Source organism: Glandiceps talaboti, chromosome 5, assembly GCF_964340395.1.
Source record: "Glandiceps talaboti chromosome 5, keGlaTala1.1, whole genome shotgun sequence".
Classification (NCBI taxonomy): Eukaryota; Metazoa; Hemichordata; class Enteropneusta; family Spengelidae; genus Glandiceps; species Glandiceps talaboti.
The window spans coordinates 9,954,038-9,979,796 of record NC_135553.1 but is presented as its reverse complement, the minus strand read 5'-3'; the positions used below and the strand labels follow the sequence as shown (position 1 = coordinate 9,979,796).

The following is a 25,759-nucleotide window of genomic DNA, read 5'->3' as shown; positions in this document are numbered from 1 at the left end:
AATCGGCAGTGTGGTCTGCGAAGAGAAGAAAGAAGTGGTCGTAGTTTCCTGTCATATATATTTGACAGTGGCTTTTATAGTTTGATCGGACATATTTACCAAGATGCAGAACCTTGTAGCGAGTGTCGGTAACATTAAATTTGACATAGAGTATGCTTTAGAACAGCAGTTGGGCAGTCAACCGTTGCCCTTCCCTGGAATGGACAGTAAGTTGATAATGTTGATGATAGTAAATACGTACGTACGATAGGTTTGGAAATCTTTGATATGTACATTATAACATGTGTACTGAATGCAGAAGAGTTTTTTTACGCATTGGTTGTTTTGATTTTGAATAAAACTGGGAAATAAAGATGTTTTTCTTTCTCAGGTATATCTTTACATTGGAGAAATAAACTTGTATTCGTTGAATTACATCCAGAATTGTGTAGCCCAGTGTCTGAGAAATGTTCCTCAGCATTGCATGCAACACACTCCACAATATTACATTTTGTCAACAGGTCATGTCTGTATGTATGCACCACTACAGTCAAGGTATATACTTGTAGTGCTACAGAACCATGGCACTATGAAGATGTACACCCATAAGAAGCTGTACAGATAAAGGAATGGGTTGCACATACACAGTGCTTTCACATTTAATTTCAGAGTAGATCGTGATGTGAGCAAAAAATCTCTTAATCAGGTGGGGGAGGGAGGAGGGGGGGGGGGCTAATTTATCTAATTTCAAACACACCACAAACATACGCAATCAGATTACTGAATATACATTGTATTCCAGTACAACCTAAAATTTGATAAAAAAAACAAGTCCAACAACATACAAATCCAGGTATCAATTACATGTGTCTCCCCCCCCCCCAACCTGTAAGTTTTTTAGTGTGTGCAAACAAATACCCCTTGGTAGAAAGATTAGTTTAATAATTTCCACATACTGTATTGTTACCTAGCCTAGTAGGCTACAATGACAATTTGAAACACTTCAATATAGATACATTCTGCTGTAATGCAAACGATTCTTTCAGGTCTCCTTTTGATATTTGATGCAACAACATACTTTTATTTTGTGTCCGAAAGAATTTACCAGTGTCTTGAGTTCAGGTATATTATATAGTAGGTTCAGTAATGAGCCAGGTATGGTAAAACATGAATAAATACATGCAGGGATGGGGTATAAAATGGTCTTGAATTCCTAAATAAGATAGATAACATAGCAATGAATGTTCATAGACATTGTGTGACATAGTTTTATTTAAATGTTCCACCTCACAGAGCAAAAATATATATATATTTTCTAAAATATTCTCTAATTTTTGTTGATGCCTGGACCACAGGGATGTACTACAGGCATACAGATATATCATTACTAGTGAAAGTAAAGAGAAGGAATGTTGGTAAAAAGAAGCTTGTAATCTGAATGGGCAGACCACAAAAACACATATGACACATGACCACCATACACTTGCATGTACAAATAATCTTTCATTAGTAACACAAAGCCTAGAGAAACTATAAAGTCATTTGGTTTTAGAGACATTCATATTGAATTACCAGCATGTTCTGATCAAGTTCTGCAATAGATCGAAATTGTTTCAAATGTCAATGTTCTGAAGGGACTATACTTCATTCTCTGGTATGAATTTTTGTATTCATTTTTGTAGGGTATGCCCAGAAGGTTTAATCACGGTGAATAATAAATGACTGACGCTGCCTTTGGAACAGAATTCAAAAAGTAAATTAGTTCAAGAAGACTTAGACTCCATGAATAGTCTATAGTATTCAGTAATCCTTTCTCAAATACACAAATAACTACAAGTTGAGCCAAACAGAATTAATTTGCTGTAAACATTTATTTCAGTAGACAGTCATTGCAGTCAATCAATTCTACACTGTTGAAAACAATGAATATATATATACTCTCACACTATTCAGGTGTACCCCACCCCCTCCCACCTCCCAGTTTATCCGTAGTGATCAACTAACACATCATTTCCATTCACAGTGATTAATGTAGATACATTATCAGTAATGAATTTGCGAGAATGAATGTTTACGGACTCTGGGTTCACACTTAGTAATGAGATTTCTACTCACATCTAGTCAAAATTTTTCTTGGAAGCAAATCCGAAATTTTCACTGATGTCTCCTCAACATCATCAGGGGTGTCTTACAATGGGCTATTTGTCATATGTCTGAGAAGAGACATGTGAAATGAGGAATTTGTTATTTTGATATAATAATTAATTTGTTCTTTTCATAAATACAAAATTATGACAGGATATCATAAGTATATTTCCCTATAAACGTGATTTAAAAATAACACATTACAAAATATTGTACAATACCATAAGAATCATATAGGTAAGTATAAAGTAAATAAAGTTCTGGTGAATGAAATAGTGTATATTTTCCCAGATATGAAACTCAATTTCAGATTTGTTTTCCTTTGCCAGAGTCTGGTTCGGCAATATGTGTATTTTACAAGAGAGGGGAGTGTGTCAAGGCTGGTAACTGTCCATTCCGTCATGTAAGGGGAGACAGAAGTATTGTCTGCAAACATTGGCTAAGGGGACTGTGCAAGAAAGGTGACCAGTGTGAATTTCTTCACGAGTACGACATGACAAAAATGCCTGAATGTTTCTTCTTTTCAAAATTCGGTAAGTTAATCCTTGTTATTACAGTGTTTTTACTAAGGGTAGTAGTTATGTAAAATATACCTGAGTTCTTCAGTCACACTACTGGAGTTTCCACAGAAAATTGAAATAGTAAATGAGACTTACCTATAGGTATAAGTTGAAATTTGATATTAAAAATTTTACCAAATCATTGAGTAGTACAAATGAATCACATATAGATGACAGAGCTGATCATACTGTATTAAGTGCACTGTACTGTATCATATGATCTAGCTGCTAGACCTTGGGCTTGATATGATACGAGGGTACTGGCTTTCCTCCAGTTCTAAAAATTGTTTCTAAAATCTGTAAAAACATCAACTGTGTGTTTGTGTCGGTGGCAACATTTTTGTAATAACGTCATCACCAGTGTACTATACAGCAGCTGGGACACAATAGGGAACTTGCAAACCCGCCATGTTGAATGCTGCATCATGGGAAATGTGATAATAAATACTAATGAATCGGATTTGTAAACAATACTGTTACATTGTTTGCAACCACGAATGATCAATTCATAGTTACCCTGACTATTGTGGGAGGTTTTTTTTATTGGTAGTTCCAGATTAGGTATTATGATAACCACAGATAATCCCATAGTCCTTTGCATCTGAGCATGCTCAGTCTGGATTACAAATTCCATATTCATCTCAAGTATTGAGCCCCAAATAGACAAAATGGTATGCAATGGAAGCAGTTCAACTTTCTTAACATTTTTACTGTCATTTGATTTTTAATCAAAATGACACCAGAGAAATGATTTAGTTTGTATAATTTGTTGATGTTTTTTTTTTGTCTTTCACCAGGTCAGTGCAGCAATAGAGAATGTCCATTTTTACACATAGATCCTGAATCAAAAATTAAAGATTGTCCTTGGTATGATAGAGGCTTCTGTAAACACGGTAAGAATTTTTATAAAACAACATGCATATGTACCCTAGTATCATGTCTGACATTTGTGCTAGGTTTGATTGAAATTGGGTTGTTTTGTGACAGATAGAGTTGTGCATGTCTACCATTATGCTGTTTTCTCTACATATTTTTTGCGGGTATTAGTTCTGAACTGGGCATAAATAATTTGTCATATATTTTGGCAAAATATCTCGGTTTTCTTCAACTGGAGGATTCCAGAGCAAAGAAACCGTGTTTGTTGTTGTAAGAGTTTATATGCTTCATTGCTACACATATGATATTCTTCTACATATATGATATCGAAATTGTCAAATATGTCATGTTCCAGTCAGCAGATAAAATGTTGTAGAGTTTGGCCACTAGGGGGTGCTATTTGACAGCAACTGGAGCATACTTTGAAAATTTAAGATGCAAAGTCAACATTTGTCATGCCTACTTGGGGGCTTCACATTCACATTCCATTGCTAACTCTTGGAGTTCAGCCACAGGAGAAATTTTTTAGTGGCAAATTGCATGCATTTAAATTTTGAAGATATTGTATATTATAAACAAACTGATGTAGGTTTCATTTCCTCTTTTACCAGGTCCACATTGTAGAAATAGACACACAAGAAGAGTAATTTGTGTTCATTATTTGTGTGGTCTTTGTGTTGATGGCCCTAACTGTAAATTCCAGCAGTAAGTAACAATATCACGTCTCTTCATTGTATGTGCTAGAAGTTGAAGGCCAAGATCATAAAATAAGAACTCATGATCAGACAGGATTGTCGGTTTATAGCCTGTCTACTGGTTTGATTTATGACTCCACTAAGGTGCCTGTTCTGGTATCATTTCAATTGTGTTAGTTTAGTCATGACTTCAAATGCCATCATCAGAATACCAAGGGAACTCCCCACATTAGCAGGAGTCCTGGACAATGTCGATGTTCATAAATTAATGAATGATAGCATTCATAAATTAATTACCATAACCATATATATTAAATTGACAAATTTCAATTTATAAGAAGTAGAGTTGTTAAAATGATCAGTCACATGTTCCAATAATGAATCATTTTCATTTTGACACGTTCCTAAAATCTTTCTATTACGAAGGTACGATATGCAGAAGTTTATGTAATACCAATATTGTCATACTTATTGCACAGTTCATGTAGTGGCGTCAAGGTTCAAAGGCCACTCTTTCCCTCATTATGAGCATACAGACTGATTTTGTGATATTTGCCATCTGTGTTCAATTTAATTTCATTACAAACCTATTGCATTAATCTCTTTACCCTTTGAACGTTGTGATGGGTTCATGACAAACTTGAACACAGATGTCAAAAATAATCTTTCTCCCCTCATACATAACAGTTTGTGTATCTCGATATCAAAAAAATCGCTCATACTTCAGAATTATGTCATGTTTGGTCTCCCTTTTATGTTTTCAGTCCTAAATTTGAACTACCAGTGATATCAGATCCAATAACAGCACAGAAGAAAGCTAACATAACATGTCACAGTTGTGGTGAACAGGGACACAAGGCCATCAATTGTCCAAAATATCCAATGTCACAGAGCGACAAGGTAAATATGATATAATACTGTCAAAATATTGGTGTCGTGCACGAGGGTTGGATGATAATCTGTCCAACATGAGTGGAGGGGATAACATCCTGATCTAAAGTCTCAAAAGCACATGTTAGAGTTGTAATATTTCTAGTACATGCCGAGTGAGTGTAACTTGCATTAAAGTATGATATGAAATGTATGTTGAGTTTTATAATTAGGATTTTCATTGGTAGTGACTTGATGTACCTGGTACAAACATACACACACTTTTACAATCATTCCAACATTCAATAGCACCATCTAGAGACAATACATGCTATTTAATATACTGATATGAACTAATATTCACTTGTATAAAACTTGTTTCACAGCAACAGATTCAAGTTATGGGTGCACCTCCCAGTATGAGCAATCATCATGAAGAAAGATCATATCATCCTCATCCTAAAGGACCCATCAGGCCGATAGAGTCAGTTACATGTTTCAAAGTAAGTTTGACAATTTTCATATATATGGAAGTGCAAGGGTGTGCAAGACACCATAAAGTAGAACATGAGTGAACATGTAAACTGTAAGATATGCCATGTCATGGTGGCCACACACCCTATCAGCCACCACTCTCACTACAGGTTGATAACAGTGCCCTGACACAGCAAATCTTCCAGACTAGTGACGATGCCGAATGTGATGCTATTGTCTTCAATTGCATTTCCTGTCAGAATATGCTTATTTATGGTCTTTCTGCTATTTGAATAACTTAAGAAATTTTTCATGTTTTTTTCAGTGCGGAGAGAAAGGTCATTATGCAAATAAATGCCCAAAAGGTCACTTGGCTTTCCTCAGTCCAGCTCTAGCACACAAATCCAGAGAAGAAATGGCCATGGGCAAACCAAAGTAAACATCCATCATCCTGTTTCCATGGAAACACATTTTTTATGTCCCCATACAGTTAAACTTAAATTGCTACTATGTAAACATTCTGAGTGAATATTTGGGCCGAATTGGTTCCATAATTTTGGTCTTCGTATTCACGATAATCCCCCTGTTTACAATGGCATTGTGAGAGGGTGGGGATTGGTACAGGTTTCCAGCTCCATCCCCAAGGGTACTACTCCATTCAACTTTTGTAACATGTCCATCACTTTTCTGTGTTTACCTGATCAGAAATCAGATGACATAATGATGGTCACTCCACTCTCAGTCCGACTCGGAGTCGAGCACTTACAAGACCCTTCATCAAGCATTTCTCTACAATATGTCAGAAAATAATAGGGGTATAAAACATAGTCATACCTTTAGCAAGCCAAGTTTCTGAAAGAAATGTTAGATGGGTAGAAGATATTATTAGATGGTAGATCTGGTACTACAAAATGGATGATATGGCCATGCTTTCATGGCAATGATGTGGGAGGGATATACCTTTATATATACGCAGTGTCTCATTTTGTATGAATTAACCAAAGACACCTCCTAATGTGAAATTGTCTGTCTTCCCTTCATCACTATCCAAGTGTTGTATATGAGACATTTGTAGTCTGTTGCTGCAAATGTAAAACTTTCCACTAGAATCCCTCGTTAGTTCAGTGTTCTCCCTAGAATGTGTCTCAGTGGGCTTAGTGATGCTTTCTGTACTTGCCATTTAGAGACCACGAAGGGTGCATCTTGTATCTAATGGATACTTTGAAAATTATTTTTGCATAAAATAAAGTTAGTGAATTAGAGTATGATTTTCATTTTATGACAAGGTTGCTCAGAAATTACAACAGGGCCTAGTTATTTTTTCAGAGAGAGCATTGGAATTGGTTGTAGATTTAGTGATAGTTTTTTTTTTACTTTTCTTGGTACTGGTGAGACCCAAAATACACCATATTCCAGTTACTGAAGTTCTGGCTATTTTGTACGTAATCACCACAAGAGGGCGCTCCAGATTTGGCTATGAAAGTGAAGGCTAGAGTTTGGTCTTGGCTACTGATTGTATGGCCATGCACACAGCCTTGAGTGAAATGTGTGTCAAAGAACTGTGTGTGCTCTTTTAAAAAAAAGCATTACAGCAGTGGTTAGGCACGTTTTGATTACTGGTATTTACTAATAAAACAGTACAGTGGGAACAACTCGAAAAATAAGTAGCATCTTCATGTCTGCTGTCTTGGCGTTACAATTATCAACTATTCTGAGCCTCACTTCCAGACCTGAAATGGTTTGTGAACAGCACTCCTAGTGGCAGAACCATGACTTCTTTTGTCTTTGTCCTGTGATAACTGGAATATGGTGCATTCAAGGCATAAGTGAAAGTACTTATCTGAACAATGGATATTTACCACATTTAGTACTGACCAACAGCATAGATGTCCCAAGTTTTAGTAAATATGTATTCTTTTTATATGTCATACTAAGCATTTTGATAGGATATAATTTTGAGTATCCTGTAATCTCATTTTTGTGATCTCATAATTGTAATAAAATACAAGACCTCGATATTCTAACGTCTATAGTCAAATCTAAGAATGTATTCATTGTAAACTCAAAGTGAAAAACTATATTTCAAGAAAAATATCAACTCTGGATGTGATTTAGAATTCACAAGTTTGTATTGGAATTATTCAATACAGCAAGTCATATTAATTTTAACCAGAAGATGAACATAGTGCATTGTTGTCTAAATGTACAAGAAATCTGTTAAATTCTGAATTATAATTACCGGGGTATTATACTTTTGTTTGTCAGTGGGTACTGCAATGTTTTTGTTATAAAATGGTCACTAATAGTTACCACAGGCATTAACTAAATTTCATATACACAACTCATAACACCAAAGTAAAGCACTTTCTCTATGTGCTACACTCGTTTATAGCATTTATATCAAGTGTAAAAGTATACTGTTTCAGTTGGTTTATTTACAAACCTAGCACATGGTCTTTCTCTATTGTGGTCAATTAGCAAATGAAACAGTATATTTTTACACTTGGTACGGATGCTATAAGGGGATTGTGGTATAAGCAGAAAACAACTTACTTTGGGGTTATGGGTTGTACAATCTCACCTGTATAAACAAAGTTACATTTTGGAATCTAGTTTTGAAGCGATTACATAACTTTCATCTTGACTCACTTGGGAAAAGTACTCAGACACCATCAGTTTAGTGATCCACAAAGGTAACTTTATTACTATTACTATAATAAAATGGAGTCAAGTATCAATTTTATTGTACACTTTGGTTTGTGTTGATAATTTCAGTTTTAAAATACAAACACCAAGATATTTCTTTCATTCGCTATGTACCCCATGGTTTGTGTACACAGATCTCTGAGCAATGCAACCAAACATATTGGGGGGGGGGGGGGGGGGGGGGGGAGTATTTTATGAACGCAACTAACAAATTAAAAAGCTGTCATATTGACCAAAAAAGTAAAGCCATTTACCCTAGATGTCAGCTATTGTAGCTTTTAGACAGTTGCTATTGAGTTTACCAGGTCGTTTTGTTTTTTGCTTTGGTGCATGAATTACTTACTGGTATTAGAAACAGACAAGTTCAAATACAGATGCATAAGTCTGAACAACCTTCAATCCTTTTCCTGTGATGTCACTTGGAATATGTGTTTTCCTTACATGGAAATGTCTGGCATTGGTATTCCCAACAATAATGATGTTTTTCTTTTACCGTGGCATAAGAAATTTTTGAGACACTTTTTATGTAAGACTTGTAAGAAACCTACATTTTCCAATGCTCATACACATAGGTAGTCTAGAGGCTATCTGTTGGGTTTGAATCTGGAGATATCTTTACCCTGGGCTTTGAATCTGGAGATATCTTTACCCTGGACTTTGAATCTAAAGATATCTTTACCCTGGGCTTTGAATCTGAAGATATCTTTACCCTGGGCTTTGAATCTAAAGATATCTTTACCCTGGGCTTTGAATCTGGAGATATCTTTACCCTGGGCTTTGAATCTGAAGATATCTTTACCCTGGGCTTTGAATCTGGAGATATCTTTACCCTGGGCTTTGAATCTGGAGATATCTTTACCCTGGGCTTTGAATCTGGAGATATCTTTACCCTGGGCTTTGAATCTGGAGATATCTTTACCCTGGGCTTTGAATCTGGAGATATCTTTACCCTGGGCTTTGAATCTGGAGATATCTTTACCCTGGGCTTTGAATCTGGAGATATCTTTACCCTGGGCTTTGAATCTGAAGATATCTTTACCCTGGGCTTTGAATCTGGAGATATCTTTACCCTGGGCTTTGAATCTAAAGATATCTTTACCCTGGGTTTTGAATCTGAAGATATCTTTACCCTGGGCTTTGAATCTGAAGATATCTTTACCCTGGGCTTTAAATCTGAAGATATCTTTACCCTGGGCTTTAAATCTGGAGATATCTTTACCCTGGGCTTTGAATCTGAAGATATCTTTACCCTGGGCTTTGAATCTGGAGATATCTTTACCCTGGGCTTTGAATCTGGAGATATCTTTACCCTGGGCTTTGAATCTGGAGATATCTTTACCCTGGGCTTTGAATCTGGAGATATCTTTACCCTGGGCTTTGAATCTGGAGATATCTTTACCCTGGGCTTTGAATCTGGAGATATCTTTACCCTGGGCTTTGAATCTGGAGATATCTTTACCCTGGGCTTTGAATCTGGAGATATCTTTACCCTGGGCTTTGAATCTGGAGATATCTTTACCCTGGGCTTTGAATCTGGAGATATCTTTACCCTGGGCTTTGAATCTGGAGATATCTTTACCCTGGGCTTTGAATCTGGAGATATCTTTACCCTGGGCTTTGAATCTGGAGATATCTTTACCCTGGGCTTTGAATCTAAAGATATCTTTACCCTGGGCTTTGAATCTGAAGATATCTTTACCCTGGGTTTTGAATCTGAAGATATCTTTAGCCTGGGCTTTGAATCTGAAGATATCTTTACCCTGGGCTTTGAATCTGAAGATATCTTTAGCCTGGGCTTTGAATCTGAAGATATCTTTACCCTGGGCTTTGAATCTGAAGATATCTTTACCCTGGGCTTTGAATCTGGAGATATCTTTACCCAGGGCTTTGAATCTGGAGATAGCTTTACCCTGGGCTTTGAATCTGGAGATATCTTTACCCAGGGCTTTGAATCTGGAGATATCTTTACCCAGGGCTTTGAATCTGAAGCTCTTTAGATTCAAACCCAGTGGATAGCCTCTAGACTAACGTATAGTGTGAAATACAAAAATTCAGCAACTAATGTTTACTTTACAAATTAGTCAGGTGCAGAAGAGAGGATCTGCATTGTTTCCTGTCAGTATCTCCTGTTTTTTGTACTTCTTTCAGCCCTATCATGTGTTATATTTCTAGAAGTGTAGAATTGTCACTGTATTGTTTTACAGTGTGAAATCATTACTATTTCTTGTGAATCAGTATTGGGCAACAATTTGCTTGGAACAGTGGAGCAGCTGTATAAGAAACATACATTCAAATGAGGGAGTTCAGGTTACGCTAGGAACAGATTTAGTTCATATTTTTATAAATGGAATTACAGGTATTTGACCTGAAAGTGTTAGGCTCCCTAACTTAACTAAAATATGTAACACGAAATGCCGATGGTCCACTGTTCTACATGTGTCCTGTGTATTGTACATACTACTACCATACAGATGTTATGTCTAACACTTTTGTAATGTAGATAGAGATAATAGTGAGAATAAATACAACATCTCAAGTACATAGTTTCAGTATTCTTTATTTCAATGGCCTCCCTATTGAAAAGACAAACTAGATATCGGCACCCATGATGTACAAACACGATAAAGAAATAGACATTTCATATGGCCAAGTCTGAAATTTATATCTTTCCTATTTCATGGTGTGTGTTTGTCTTGGTTCCAGATGACACATTCTGTCACACTGTTGGGTCATGTTGTTGTGCTACCATTATGCCCTCTAAGTCAATTTGACATGTCACTAATGCGTAACAGTTTCTGCTGATGCCTTAAAATCTGGTGTTAACCTATTTCTTGACTAGGTGGTGACTTAACCCACGTACTAGAAAACCCAGTTTCTATCATTTCCACCCATTACAAAACGTTTTGTCTTTCACTGGAGGGCACAGTGTGTGACATACATCAGATTAAAACCTGATGATACACAAGCTGTTTGATATCATGGATATATACATAGCACAGGCTCTGTCTTGATTTCATCTGCAACTATACTTTGTAACAGTTTGATTCTCCATCATGATGTTTTCTCTGTTGTCACTGTTACATCTGTAATATGATTGAAAGGAAAATGTTACATGATGTGAATAAATAATGACAATCTGATATTATACGAAGGAAAGGTTTCACATAGACTGCAAATTCTGCTGTTGTGTACACTTCTTTAACCATTCAATCAGCGAATGATTAGAGTGTAGCTCTCACATTGCATTATTCACCATATCTTTTTGCTGTTTTTGTACCTTCTGTCTTTCGTCCTATTAGTTTGGCAACTTATGCATTACAACAGAACGTGCAAAGACAAAAAACAAGACAAATAAAAATGTCATAAGTTAATTTATGTTCTCTAGGGTACTTTTTGTTGCAGTTACCACTGTACCGATAATCTTGTACTAACTTATGCATATTTAACCATTGCTTGCTATTGGCACAAATCACACCTAGTATTCAGTCACAACACATTAAAATAATGCACAACTTAATGTCAAGGAATTATCCACAATTATGCCACCAAATTACAAATATAGTTATAATGTATGAATACTGAGGAATTGAAGAAATAGTCTACTCCATTACAGTGTAACATTCCTAAGAAACACTCTAGGTTCCCAATGCACCAACTGTGCGATAAGGTGTTAGCAGGTTACTCATATACGTCACTAGAGGGCGTACTTCACTGACAAGTGTTGACATAGCATCCTACATATCACAATGTATCAAATGCAGTCAAATATTTAGAATATCTAGATTCACAATCATGCATGACATTGTTTTCCTTCTGACTCTTTCCTTGTTAACACACATCGTTCACCAACATTACATTCTGACTATTCAAACTTCATTACCCTATAAAAATACAGGTATTTTCAAAAATCTGTTAAAATGCTAATAAATGAGGAAAAAATGTGTACTATGAAAGCAGTGATGTAATTATATAACATCTTACACACATATATTCTGCAGTCATTTGAAGACAGAAATCAAATTATGTTGATGTCAAAAACCAGCGTTTTATAACAAAAATTGAAAGTACTTGTGTAATTTTACATGACAGTATATCAAACAATTAATACCTGTTTCACTTCCAAGTCTCAGTTCAGGTCTTTCTGACCATAGTTGGTAATTTTCTCTAGCCAAGAACCTTTTCACCATTTTACAAAACAAACATGTCACTACTACATGCTGTTCACGTTTAGCTGGAAAGAGAATGAGAAACAACATGAATACAACGTTACAACTTTTCAGTTGAGAATTTTTGTTGTTTTTTATCATTTGCATTATTGTACATCTATGTGCTATTTTGGTAAAAGCACTTTCCTGTCATACAGAAATATATTTAAGTATTATGTGTATGTGTGTCTGTATCTTTGTCTGTGACTTTGTCTGTCTGTCTGTCTGTCTGTATGTCTGTCTGTCTGTCTGTCTGTCAGTCCTTGAGTCATGTCAGATCTAAGGAATTATCAAAACTTCATATAAAAATACAAATAGCATTTCTATTGCTCGGGTAGAAAAGAACCACTGCAGGTTGGAATTTAATATCAAAAGAAAAAATCAAGAATTTGGCAAACAAAAACTGTTGATATAAATTAATGTCATTACCTCTCATCCTTACTGTGGCAGTAATACCTGGTATAAGAAGTAAGTTGCATTTCTTACAAATAGTTCTCTTGATGGAGGGATCACTACAAAAGTAAACAAATGTTTGAATTATTTACAATGCCCATGATGAAGTATTGGTACCTATAGTGCTCAATAATGTGAATACAGTATATCATACCATGCACAAGCCAAGTTGAAACAAAAAATATGGAATATATACTTTGGTCATTCTATGTCATGACAATGCATGTCTACATCACTGCACTGGTTGTGCTGTGTTCGAAATATGAGTCAAAATTGCCATTACTTTCTCCAATTTTTCTTTGATATTACTTGCATCGGTATATCAATGTTATTATCCAATATTTTTCTTTATTCAGCCAGAAAACGCTCATAACCTAAGGGTTGTCACTACGAGTCTAGTGGCTCGTAGTGACAAAGGCCCCTTAGGTCACTCATATTTTCCTTGGCTGAATGAAGAAAAATATTAGGGAAACATCTAATTATACATTAGTGCAGAAAGCAAAGATACAGCTATAGACATCATAAATACTATTTTGACTCTGTATTGGATACAATACACGATCCTGGTCATTTTTGGAATATTACAGAAATAATAATTTTTTTCATACTTGAAGGACATCCATGCAATTCTCTGATAAAGAAACACGCTTTGGGACTAATAATGCAACACACATAAACCTTGTGGCATAATTGGGTACTGACTGAAGCTGACTATTAAAGCTAAATGTACAAAATTGACTTCATGAAAAAGGCAGAATAGTTACCTAGGTGATCAGGGACTCGAGAGTCAAATTATTACGGGTGACCCACATCAGTTAAAAATCACAAATTATCAAGACTTGACTGAGCTTTCACTGTAATGTAGGACAGCTTTGTTGATTTTTTATGCAAATAAAATTTTTAGCTCTAACTTAACTTACATTCGTAGTACCAATCTCTTGGCTATAGTCCTCATTGTGGCAATGTAGAACCTGGCTAACTCCACATTATCTGGGTTCTGTACCAGTGTACTGTGAGCTGCCTAGATACAGATTTGAAAGAGACTCAATTAGGATGAAATTGACAATATCTTTGGGGAAAAAATGTACCCAGACCTGTGTTAATTTCATTTCAGGATTTGAGTACAAATGGTTTGCAACATGACTGTTAATCAGAAATGCTACCAGCACACCCACAGCCAATCCATCCCTGATATAAGAAAGAAAATACACAAATATTAAAATATATAAAAAAATATCTTTTGAAGTTATAAGACACATGACGATATAAATGATTTTCTCTAAACTATGTGGGTATCACTAATGTTTTAGAATAAGGTACATTACTATAATGTAGTGTTGCCATGGATACACTCAATCTCACCTGATACAAAAAGTTCATTCTTTGAAATGCTTCTCTGTTTGGTACATGCCATTTCTTGGCTGCTTTTGATCCACGTTTTTTCATAGTCAGTTACAATAAGTAAACCTTTCAGAAATAACGAATTTCAGAATTACTATGCACTGTCACTTTTCGATCACAGCCTTTGCATTATCTTGCATCATGCCATATAGTATCTTGTACTCGTGTTGTGTGGATGTCGTTGTCTTATGTCTGATCCAGTGGTCAAAGGTAACTTCCGGTAAATAAATTGTACAACTTTTACTACTCTGCACATGCGTGAAAGGGTCAACCAAAATGGTTGCTGCCGGTCAACTTTGCTGTGAGTACCTTCAAAATTTTCAAGCGATATTGAACATGTGATCTGTTACAAATGTCGATTACGATGTTTCCTAAACATATTTTGTTTCCACAAATCATTTGAGTCCTTTTTTTCCACAGGCCTGTGTGGAGAGAGGTTGATGGCTGGATATGGCCACCGCGTGTTTTCAACCGGTGGTGTACGTGACGTCGGTCGGTTCATGGCCTACATTAGCAGAACACACCACAGCAAAGTTGTAAACGTTAGAACCACCAGCGTAGAAGGCTCTATACACACATCACAATATAAACCAAAATATTCAACGGCTTTATCACATCAATATACCTCATTTTCACCAACAATTTCAATTCGAAAGGTGGGTTATGTTAATTTTTATTTACTTATCGACGTGTCCTAGATCGAATGACATATTGATTGACCGTGAGTAGAGGCCAAGAAAATACTCGTAGTAGTACACCAGCATTGCTGTAAATAAATGAAAATATATGAATACCCAAGTATACGTAAACACTAATCTAAATAATGGAATTTATAGTACACTGTATTGTGATATCTATGACCAAGAATTAGTCTTTAAAATGTTTGTTTTTTTTGTGTATTTTTTTTGTAAAATTACTAATGTATACAAAGAATTCTGAAAATGTTATTGTAACTAAATTTACAAACCATTCTTTTGGTATATAATTGTAACTACAAACAAGATAACAAATATTATGAGTTATATATCACTATTGCATGATAAGAAATCAATAAATCATTTGAGCATATTGAAGGAGGTCAATGTATTGTGTATCTACTAACTTTATTAGGGCAGCTAAAAGCCTGATGTGCACTCAATTCAATTAATTTATTCATTCGATATATATTTGTTGTTTTATAATGGCTTGAAATAACATTCTGATGAAAATTATCAACATCACTGGAAAATACCGTTTATTGTGTCTCATTTTTTGTCATTTGGTATACAACAATTTTTACATGAAGCTATTTGTTGTAGTGGTTCAAATATGCTAACTTGTTAAGATTAAGAATGCCATAAATATTTGCCTGAAAATTCTGGGAAAAAACTTCTTTCAATATTCTGTCCTGCATCTCCAGTCAAGCAGTATCTTCTGAACAGCACTCCAAGAGGCCAAACTTTTCATTCTTTCATCTTTCCTTCTCAGTTTATAATAACCAGCATATGGTATATTGATATTAAACATGTTATTAAGATCTGGATTTGATTCTGGGCAATCACTGGATTTACTGATTTACATCCCAAATAGTGCAAGTTTAATCTAAAAGTGATGTTAGTTTGGTGTTTCACTCATGGGACATTACGTTTTTGACACAGAGATAGACATATTTCAACTTTAGATTAACAATAAGAGAGACACAACACATGCAGCAAAACCCTTTGCCCAATCACATTGAACAGTGATAAGCATTGCTGTTCTTTCACAGTGCAGTAAAAACAGACTTCTAATGAAAACAATACACATGGACTTGATGATTTTACATGTAATGGCTTCAGTTGGTTATTTTCTAACCGATAATCAACATATCAACTTGACTACGGTACTTCTACATCCCCACTGTGCATGGCACCTATGTTTCTTGTACAATAGATGATGTTTGACTGTAAAAATGTCGTGTTACATGAGTGAAACACCAAACTAACATCATATCAACTGTGTCAGTGGAGTCATTAAAACTGATCATACTTCTATTCAGGAACCAACTTTTCCTATCGCTCTACTAGACAACTTTTTTCACTCCAACATTTTATTTGAAATCCAACAATAGTATCAGATTATGATCGAAATTAGATGTGAAAAACAGATAGGGAGTAAGTCATCATGTACCTTTTAGACTAGAACCAGAACTAAAACTTAGAGCACTCTTTCTCACTTTCATCATTACAGTTGACTACAAAATCATCCACATTCTTTGGAGCAACCAGATTAAAGGTCGATGACCTCTCAGTGGTGAAGTCCACAGGAGCTAAACCTGAACCAGCTGATGAAGCCATACCAAGTAAACTGGATACAACACTAGCGAATACATTAACAACAATATCACCCTGTCCTCTTGAACCCGATGATGGCAACAAAGATCCCTTTCCACCAGAGAAACCATGGACTGAACAAAAACTGGATCTCTCTAAACTACCTTCGTATTATTTACAATTGTCCAAAAGTAGACTGACAAGTAAGTGTGCTTATAGAATATTGCATATTTCAATAATTTGATTTCATAAAGTATCACACAAGTTTTACGTACATTTGTTCCATGTTACAAACATCGGTAAAGTGTAATATTAGAACAAGTCAAAATTATATCAGCTATTTTTTCCATGTACTTTTTTCCTAATCTGGGTAATGAATCTAATGATTGTCACTGAGTCAGACCCATTGAAACACTTATTGTTGTATGTCAAAATCACGTTATTGATTAACTTTTTCCCAACTTGCCAATGTGGTTGGTTGGGTAGGTACATGTAGGCATCTTGGTGGGTGGGTGGATGGATAGGTAGACAGTCAGACAGACAGGCTGACTGACTGATTGACAGACAGACAGATTGATTGATTGATTGATTGATTACTCAATTGGTAGGTAGGTAGGTAGGTAGGTTGATAGATAAAGATAGATTGTCATTACATATGCACATGTTGATGAAAAGGATATATTTACTTAAGTTAAACAGGAGTCAGAACAGAAAACAAAGTAGATATATGATACAATATCAATATTAACCAGGAGATGCACATATATTGATAAAAAAACAAAACAAGAAATGTAAATGAGAAACTATTGCATTCACTAAATTGAATACATTTGATGGTAATTACAGTGTTGGTGGTGATCACAGCAGCTGGTGGTTACATTATGGCACCAGGTGATTTCCATCTAATCACCCTCTTAATTACATCTGTTGGAACTGCCCTCACATCAAGTTCAGCTAATGCAATCAACCAGGTATACTTAACTACTGTATTCACCTACTTTTTATCTGAAATGTTTACTTCATGCACTTCCTTTCCCTTTTTCGTCTCAATTTTTATGCCATGGTGATAAGTGGATTGGTACACAGGGAATTGACAATAGCATTGAAATATACCATATAAACAAGAATTGACAATTATTTCATTCATGTATTTTTTGTCACTCTGTTTTATGATAATTGAATCTCTATCCATCTGAGTTCTTCATTATACCCATTTTAATTTCCAATACAGTCGTCTGTTAGTCTTTTATTGTGGTAATAGAATATTGGTATTTTATGTTATTTACCGCAATTTATTGTTATCTACATGTGACAATGGCTTGTGTTTGTTTGTGTGGACATAAAGTCTGTTATTACTGTTTCCAACATCCACAGGTTATGATGTGTATTATGATGTTGAAACCAAAAGTACAACAAACAGTTCTAAATTTCTTAACTTAAACCCCAATATTTCAATCCCACAGTCTCTGATTAGCTGCTACGTTATCAGTTGAGCGATAAGGATTACATTGGATCATTCTTTTGTTCTGGACCAATTTCTTTGATAGCTCTGCCAAACACCTGTTTTTTCAAACCCATAAATGATTGTTGATATGTGGAGCTACATCACCTTTTCACATATTTTGATCGATCCTAATCCATCAATGACCCTTAAGATATAGGGATATTGTCGTTTCATATAACACAATGTTTCTTATTTTAAAGTAAAATTTAATGCTGATATGACAACCTGCCCAATCGTTACGGTATTTATAATAATTGCAATATCTTATTTAACACATAGAAATAACACTACTGCCATTCATCACAGGTGATGTCACCATTTGCATCATTCAATCACTCAGTTCAGTCTACTGTTGTTTCCATGCCGGTAAGCTGTCCACAATCATTTCACCACATGTACACATGTTGGGGTTCACATTACATCTGTATGTGTTATCTTGTTACAGTTCTTTGAAGTACCCTATGATTCCCAAATGGCCAGGACCAGAAATAGAGTTCTAGTTCAACAATTGATAAGGTAATACTGTACTTTAGCATTTCATTGACATCTTGTATGGTCAACAGTTACTCATAAAAATCACAGAGTCAAAAAATTCCTTGGAAGCAAATCCCAATTTTTTGCTGATGCCTCAGCAGTATCATCAGGAATGTAGTACTATGGGCTGTAGAATTATTTGACCACGAATACAAATTTTCATTAGTAAATGTGAATCCAGATTCCAGATTTCATCTCTTTGTCACTTATGTCTAAGTAGTTTTTCAGCTTCATCTTCATTTAGTACAAATTGTTTTCTTGGTCCACTACATGTACAAGTTTTGGACATTTATTTATCTTGGTAAAAAAAATCTCATTTTTTGTACTTCTTGTTTTCCCTCCCCAGTCCACTACATGCCGTCAGTTTTGCTGCAATCTCAGGAACAGCTGGTGTGGCCTTGCTGGCACTAGGTGCAAATCCATTAACTGCTGCCCTAGGTCTTGGTAATCTTGCTCTCTACACATTGGTATATACACCAATGAAACGTGTCAGTATTGTGAATACCTGGATAGGAGCAGTAGTTGGTGCTGTACCACCAATCATGGGATGGGCTGCATGTACAGGACACCTTGATTATGGTAAGTCAAAAATTATGTATTGAGATGAAAGCAAAGTTGAGGATTTTTGTATCAGGTGGAATACTTTATTTATGCAGTTAAGTATCTCCGCAGAAAGCACTGTTTCTGTGGAAATTCTTTACAGCGTATTCTAGGCTGTCAACAATACAAATTATTATGTCATTTTCACCAAGTGTGCAAAAATTGAACCCAGTTGTTAAAAAAACATTCCACAATAATCTGTATTTTTTACAAATATTACTCTTAAAATTTTACATGCTAATACTTGTAATTTGAAAACCAGTCAAAATGTACTTAAGCTTTGAGAAATTTTGACACAGTGATTTCCATAAGTGATGACAGTCAGTCTTTGTAAGGTACAACCTCAAGAGGCCAAAACCCTTGTTTGTCAACAGAAAACATCATAACCATGAAAACTGCAATTAGCATGATCAATCTAGGACTTTTGTATGTAGAGTAATATTAAATGCCAACAGGTTGTTTTTACTACCTACTCCGGGTGCCTCTAAAATATCAAAAGAGCTTTGCTTACTCATTGTCGAGTGTCATCAAAACTGAAAGTAATTGAACATAATCCAAATACAGAGTCATTTATATTTGTATTTCCCGTTTTACACTTTAAAGAAGCCATCTTCTTTAGTGCCAAATGAAACACTTCACATTAGGAAAATGCAGCTACCTTTACTGAGGGAACTGAAGCAACCCTCACTAGGCAAATTAAAAGTGTAAGAAGTTCAACGAAAATAAATTTTGGTGTTATGAAACCCCCTCCCCCTCTTTTCCATATACTTTATTTATAAATATACATGGTCCCCTTCTTCATGCAGACCTTGATTGCTATTACCGGTACTGCCATAGGGCTTATGCGTTTACATTTTTGATATATACTTTTTTTACCATCAATAGCATGGTGATAATAGCCCAAATTATTTTGAGGTGATGTAGTTCAATGTTCAATGTAATCATAGAAATAGGTCTGTAAGATCATAGTGTTTGTGTACGCATGACCATCACCTTGAACTTGTACAAACTTAGTTTTCGCCGCTGCTCTCCCAAGTTGTCAGAATTCATATCTCAAATGTATCAATAAATGATCTTTTTTTTCAGGAGCACTGTTGTTAGCTGGTTTCCTGTACGCATGGCAGTTTCCTCACTTCAATGCCCTAAGTTGGAATTTACGTGGAGATTATTCACGAGGTGGTTACCGCATGATGGCAACCACCGATCCGGGACTTTGTAGACGAGTAGCACTCCGGCACTGTGTAGCAATGATTGGTTTATCTACGCTAGCACCTGTATTTGAAGTGACCACCTGGACATTTGCTTTAGACTCTCTACCCTTGAACTTGTACCTGACATGGTTAGGGTGGAAATTTTACAAGAACGCAGATTCTGAATCAGCAAGGAAACTTTTTAAATTCAGTTTACTTCATCTACCCTTACTTATACTGCTACTTCTCATCAACAAAAAGAAGATCTATGAGAAAGGCAGCGAGAAGACACCAGAGCTTATAACACAGTGATATTGTCAGCTTTGACATCAACTAGTGTAGTATTTGGGGAAATGAAGCTACCCTCGGGTGGAGGGGGGGGGGCTTGAATTACTCTAACGGGGGGAATGAAACTACCCTCTCTAGAAGTAATGAAGTACCCCTCATTTGAGAAATTGAAGCTATCTCCACTTGGGAAGGTACCCCATACTGGAGAAAGTAAGCCATCCTCTTTATGAGGAATGAAGATACCCTCCTAGAGGAAATGAGGCCACACCTCACTAGGGTATAATGAAGCCACTCCTCACTAGCAAGATGAAGCACCCCTAACTCTCCATGATTGGGATGTCCTCCAGCAACTGTGTCTCTGTCAATGAAAGTAGGAGAACACCGATGACTAGATTCATGTTATGTCTCAGAATTGTTTTGTTTTACTGGAGTTCATTTTGGAAAAAATGTGCTAACAGAGACATCTATCACTCAAGTAATACTATATAGCAGTTTGTATTGATATGCAACTAACCATTGCTGTGGAATAACATTTGTATGTTCTCTCTATATTTTAAAGAGTATAAATCTTTTGCTGTAAAATAACACTTCTTGTATTTTAAGTACACCAACTTTGCTAACATATAGACCCATGTTCATTTGATGTATGTGTAAACCATGGGGCTAGATCTGTTAACTTAACATCATGTGCATAGACCACCTGCCTCAGTATATATAAAATATGATGAAACAATGATGCCATCAACAATATCACTTTTAACATTGAAATTTCTTCCAAAATATCAAGAAAAGATTCAGGGATAATATTTTGTTCTATTCTGTTTTTGGTTTTTTTATAAAATTGAAATAAATGTTACATGTTGATGTCCATGTAATATTTCTGAATTGAAATATGATGTTCAAACACTTGTAAATATATGAATATATGTTATGATATATTTAAACACTTGTCAAATTTTAATCAAGTACAACCTGATGCTGCAGAGAATCAAACAAATTTTTTTTTTTTTAAAAGAAAGAAATATTGGAATCAGGAATATTCAGAAGGAATCCTACAATTTTGAAATATCTGATATTCCAGTGTTTCAAGTTGTATATAGAAATTGTTTGTCATGTGCTGCATTACCATTAGAGTGTTGTTTTACATGTACTGTTCTCCACCCTTTACAGAAGTAAAAAATAGTATGAATAAACAAATGCACTTGTTTTTGTTGAAATGACTAAGGATCAGTGTGGTAATATCCATGTAGGCTCTAAAATTAAGACTTGGATATCAAAGAGGTATTTGCCATTCAACATGTAGTTCTTGGCACCATTCCAGATTGTGGCCATTTTGTGTTCTCAAAGAGGTATTTGCCATTCAACATGTAGTTCTTGGCACCATTCCAGATTATGGCCATTTTGTGTTCTCAAAGAGGTATTTGCCATTCAACATGTAGTTCTTGGCACCATTCCAGATTATGGCCATTTTGTGTTCTCAAAGGGGTATTTGCCATTCAACATGTAGTTCTTGGCACCATTCCAGATTGCGGCCATTTTGTGTTCCAGTACATGTTTATGAGGTTGACCTTCTTTCATGGTATGAAGGATTGACAGATTGAAAAATATGTAACCCTCTGATCTATGTGTTCACTATTTGACATGCCTAGTTAACATGACACGTATCACTCTTCATGTTGAAGTAACTCCCATCATCCAAACATTTAGGAGCCTCCCCCTTTAAGCTGCTCATCTTCAGTACCAATAAAGTCGTATGTACATACGATTAATCTAAAGACAGGTGTTTTCACCAATATTACTTTCAGGGGCTGTATGATTTCCTGAACAGAGCAAAAAAAAAAAAAAAAAAGTGTGACCATGTCAATGAAAAACCAATGGCCACAGAAAGGGTTACCCAGTGGAATCTTGATGTGGATTTTTTGGATGATTTTGATATAAGTGTGCAATGTACATGATAGTGTTGTTAGTGTATATGACAATGTTCAATGTTTGCTGATCATTTTGTAAAATAAAAAATACACTACAACTTAATGCTAGCTACCGTCATGTATCGTTCATCTGATTTATTCTTGACCCCTTTCCCCACCCCTTCCTTTCCCATTATGAATTAGTAAATAAAGAAATAAAAAGGGTCTATAAGAATTACCTAAATGTTTTTACACGACTTATTTCATTTCACTTTATCCATCTGGTCATTCTCCCCCCCCCCCCCCCATCTACCCGTCCTTTTAGTAAAACAAAGGAAAGTGCAGATTACACCTTAGTCTTGCTGCTAGACGTTCGGGCTTTCTTTCGATACTATAAGCGAACGAAGTTCGCAGTGATGGCTTGCCCGAACATCCTCGATAGCGATGTTCGGTCGTGTGTCGCATTCTATCGGAAGAACATCCGAGGTCTAGCAGATAGACTAATTACACCTTAGTATTCTCCATATCCCCCTCCCTCCCTACATTGAATTACACTGGGTATATAACCAGTCAAATAATTTGTTATGAAGTATCAAAAGTTTGTACAACTTTGTCAGGCCCTGTCTCTGCAAGGAAAGGAGAACGCTGCATTATTTGTACACACAGACTGTTATGCCAATTTTTGTTGAAGTTGGATAAACAGATATGGGTTTGACTAACTTGACGATATTATCTCGCTTTTATATACCCCGTCATTCCAAGTAAGTTTTTCCCAGGATCCGATATTTAGTCTATTGATGGTCTGTCTGTAACCAGAGTGAACATATCGAGAAACATAAAATTGTCTCCATTCCTAGGTTACCTACTTCAACAACGAACAACATATCTCAAAGTACAGCCCGTAAAATTGTCGATCCCGCGGGGTTTCTCCATGCACGAACAGCTAGCAGTCTTTCCAATCTCTCAAGGTGACATTTTGACCCCACTGTTATATACAACGCCTCATAGACAAACACTGCGTTACTGGCAGTAGTTTTGAATATGTAGATCAAAAATTGTCTATAACTTCAATGATGACATAAATAATTAAGGGTTTTGAGGGATGTAAAGAAACAAGTATACGTCATACCCAAATCATGTATAGTAGTTCTACGAAACACTCCGGTGACGTTTACGGTGGTCAGACCCAACTATAACCACATTGCGATAGGATGGATTAAATCACTCACCTGTGTAACAACAAATGAATACAACTTTGCTCGATTCAGCTCGTAAACTATGCTACTAACTTCAGAAACTGAGGGAGGGGGGGGGGGCCCAGACTTATTCAATTGTTTCGAAGTATAGAACTTAGTTTTGTCTCCATTTTCATAGTGCCTGTTCAAAATTCACACAATTGAGCAAACATGGAATGCTCTCATGGTCAGAAGAATAGAAGTTGGACAGACGATTCTATTCTTAAAACGCCAGAGTGCACAGTCGATCCAAAGTTTAAAGACTGCTTTCAATCATAAAGCTAACAATGACATACATACCAAGATTTAGAATTCTTTTCATTGTTGTTTTTACGTCTCACAATAAATTAAGGTAGTCTGAGTTCAAAACAATGAGTTATGGTATATTTATGCTTTGGTGAACGATATGCACACTATCAACAAACACCATTCAAAAATAAATAGGTCATACACGTACACCTTTACATGTAAAACTTGAAGAATAATTCAATCTTTATTCATTTACTCCTACCGACTATCATTAAAAAAACTGTATTTTATCTCGAGTTGTGCCACAGTTTGTGTTCTCTCCAGACTAGCTGGCTCTAGTCGAGTGTTTTATGTATTCTCCCCTTTTGTATTATATAAAATACTTATCAACAACTTTAGGATTTATTTGGCGTGTTTATATGCATTGGATAAATGTCATGTGCGGATAGTTAATCGAATCATGAAACTTAATATTAGCCTTTGTTTTTATGCTTGACTGTATGAAATCTAGTGTTACCACAGGGGATGGGAAAAATATTAAGATTAACGAGTGATTTTGAGTACTATTATGTTCAATAAAGATGATACTGTAAATGTATTTTTCCTATCCCTGTGGTGTTACCAGCAACTTTGGTGGTGTATAACATCCACACATAGGCATCCGACGAACTCATTATACACACGTCAAACAAATTACAGCCTTTTTGACAAAATAAAGAAGAAAAATGTTTACATAGATGTTGATAGGTTAATACTCGTATTATATTGGTTTCAGAATTTGTCTCTAGATTTGCTACAACAGTGACAGACATTGTTGAGGTTACATTAAAACTTGGGAGATAATGTCAGCACGGGAGTTTGTAAAACATTTATGTAAACATTTTAGGTCTTTATTTTGTCAAAAAAAGCTGTAAAAAGAAAAAAAAATTCCACTGATGATGGTTTATTTACCAGACAGCAGCTGATCAACACTCTATCATGAAAATCCTCATTTACAATAATAAATAAAATAGTGACATTTTCCTCATGGCCAGGAGTAATATATATAATGAAATGGAAAGGAAATACTCATGTGAGATGAACACTTCCAATATGTGAATGGAGGGTGTATTTGTTTGATTAATGAATCTGAGTAAAAAATTAACTTGCCAAGGTTAAACCTTAGTTTTTTATTCAGATTCTTCAATAATCTTATTTGTAGTTATCGTTACGTTGTATTTTTTAAAGTACGATGAAATATAATATATTATCGTAGATTTTAAAACAATTCAGCGCCTCTCAGGTGACGCTGGAGGATATTTATAAAATCCAATTGTAAGACACTAGTCTCTTTCCCTTCACCCTGAAAAAAATAGTTAATAACTACTGACCCTATATTAAACATAAACAGGGATGCTATGTGTCAGTTTCCTCGTGTTATATATATCTATATGTTATATACAACCAAGAAAGAGTATATATATATATATATATATATATATATATATATATATATATATATATATATATATATATATATATATATATATATATATATATATATGAGACATGATACATTTATCAAACAATATCATTTCAAGTTCCTTAATTATGAACA

The 25,759-nt window shown here is 35.4% G+C and overlaps 3 protein-coding genes across 3 annotated transcripts; 2 read left to right on the top strand and 1 right to left on the bottom strand.

Annotated features, from left to right (window-relative positions):
* The first annotated feature begins 14 nt into the window (after positions 1–14).
* LOC144435100 (cleavage and polyadenylation specificity factor subunit 4-like) lies at positions 15–8,453 on the top strand. The gene is made up of 7 exons (XM_078123659.1): positions 15–206; positions 2,454–2,657; positions 3,482–3,577; positions 4,172–4,265; positions 5,020–5,155; positions 5,512–5,628; positions 5,925–8,453. The coding sequence occupies exons 1-7, from the start codon at positions 104–106 to the stop codon at positions 6,036–6,038; spliced, it is 864 nt and encodes a 287-aa protein (XP_077979785.1). The 5' UTR covers positions 15–103; the 3' UTR covers positions 6,039–8,453.
* Positions 8,454–10,861: 2,408 nt separating this feature from the next.
* On the bottom strand, positions 10,862–14,550 carry LOC144435846 (ribonuclease P protein subunit p21-like). Its single transcript, XM_078124483.1, has 5 exons — positions 14,326–14,550; positions 13,884–13,984; positions 12,940–13,022; positions 12,414–12,536; positions 10,862–11,388 (listed from the first exon to the last, which is right to left on the bottom strand). Exons 1-5 carry the CDS (start codon positions 14,407–14,409, stop codon positions 11,357–11,359), a joined length of 423 nt encoding a protein of 140 aa, XP_077980609.1. The 5' UTR covers positions 14,410–14,550; the 3' UTR covers positions 10,862–11,356.
* Positions 14,551–14,634: 84 nt separating this feature from the next.
* On the top strand, positions 14,635–22,760 carry LOC144435099 (protoheme IX farnesyltransferase, mitochondrial-like). The gene is made up of 7 exons (XM_078123658.1): positions 14,635–14,665; positions 14,785–15,020; positions 16,573–16,858; positions 17,502–17,626; positions 18,605–18,675; positions 19,040–19,272; positions 20,380–22,760. The coding sequence occupies exons 1-7, from the start codon at positions 14,641–14,643 to the stop codon at positions 20,793–20,795; spliced, it is 1,392 nt and encodes a 463-aa protein (XP_077979784.1). The 5' UTR covers positions 14,635–14,640; the 3' UTR covers positions 20,796–22,760.
* The last annotated feature ends 2,999 nt before the right edge of the window (positions 22,761–25,759 follow it).

Bases quoted from the DNA above. Each gene is read 5' to 3' on its own strand.
- LOC144435100 (XM_078123659.1), top strand. From the start codon at position 104: ATGCAGAACCTTGTAGCGAGTGTCGGTAACATTAAATTTGACATAGAG. The intron at 207-2,453 runs GTAAGTTGATAA...TTCCTTTGCCAG, and splicing joins GCCCTTCCCTGGAATGGACA to AGTCTGGTTCGGCAATATGT. The intron at 2,658-3,481 runs GTAAGTTAATCC...GTCTTTCACCAG, and splicing joins TTTCTTCTTTTCAAAATTCG to GTCAGTGCAGCAATAGAGAA.
- LOC144435846 (XM_078124483.1), bottom strand. From the start codon at position 14,409: ATGAAAAAACGTGGATCAAAAGCAGCCAAGAAATGGCATGTACCAAAC. The intron at 13,985-14,325 runs GTGAGATTGAGT...ATCTGTATCTAG, and splicing joins GAATGAACTTTTTGTATCAG to GCAGCTCACAGTACACTGGT. The intron at 13,023-13,883 runs GTAAGTTAAGTT...TTACTTTTGTAG, and splicing joins AAGAGATTGGTACTACGAAT to TGATCCCTCCATCAAGAGAA.
- LOC144435099 (XM_078123658.1), top strand. From the start codon at position 14,641: ATGGTTGCTGCCGGTCAACTTTGCT. The intron at 14,666-14,784 runs GTGAGTACCTTC...TTTTTTCCACAG, and splicing joins TGCTGCCGGTCAACTTTGCT to GCCTGTGTGGAGAGAGGTTG. The intron at 19,273-20,379 runs GTAAGTCAAAAA...CTTTTTTTTCAG, and splicing joins TACAGGACACCTTGATTATG to GAGCACTGTTGTTAGCTGGT.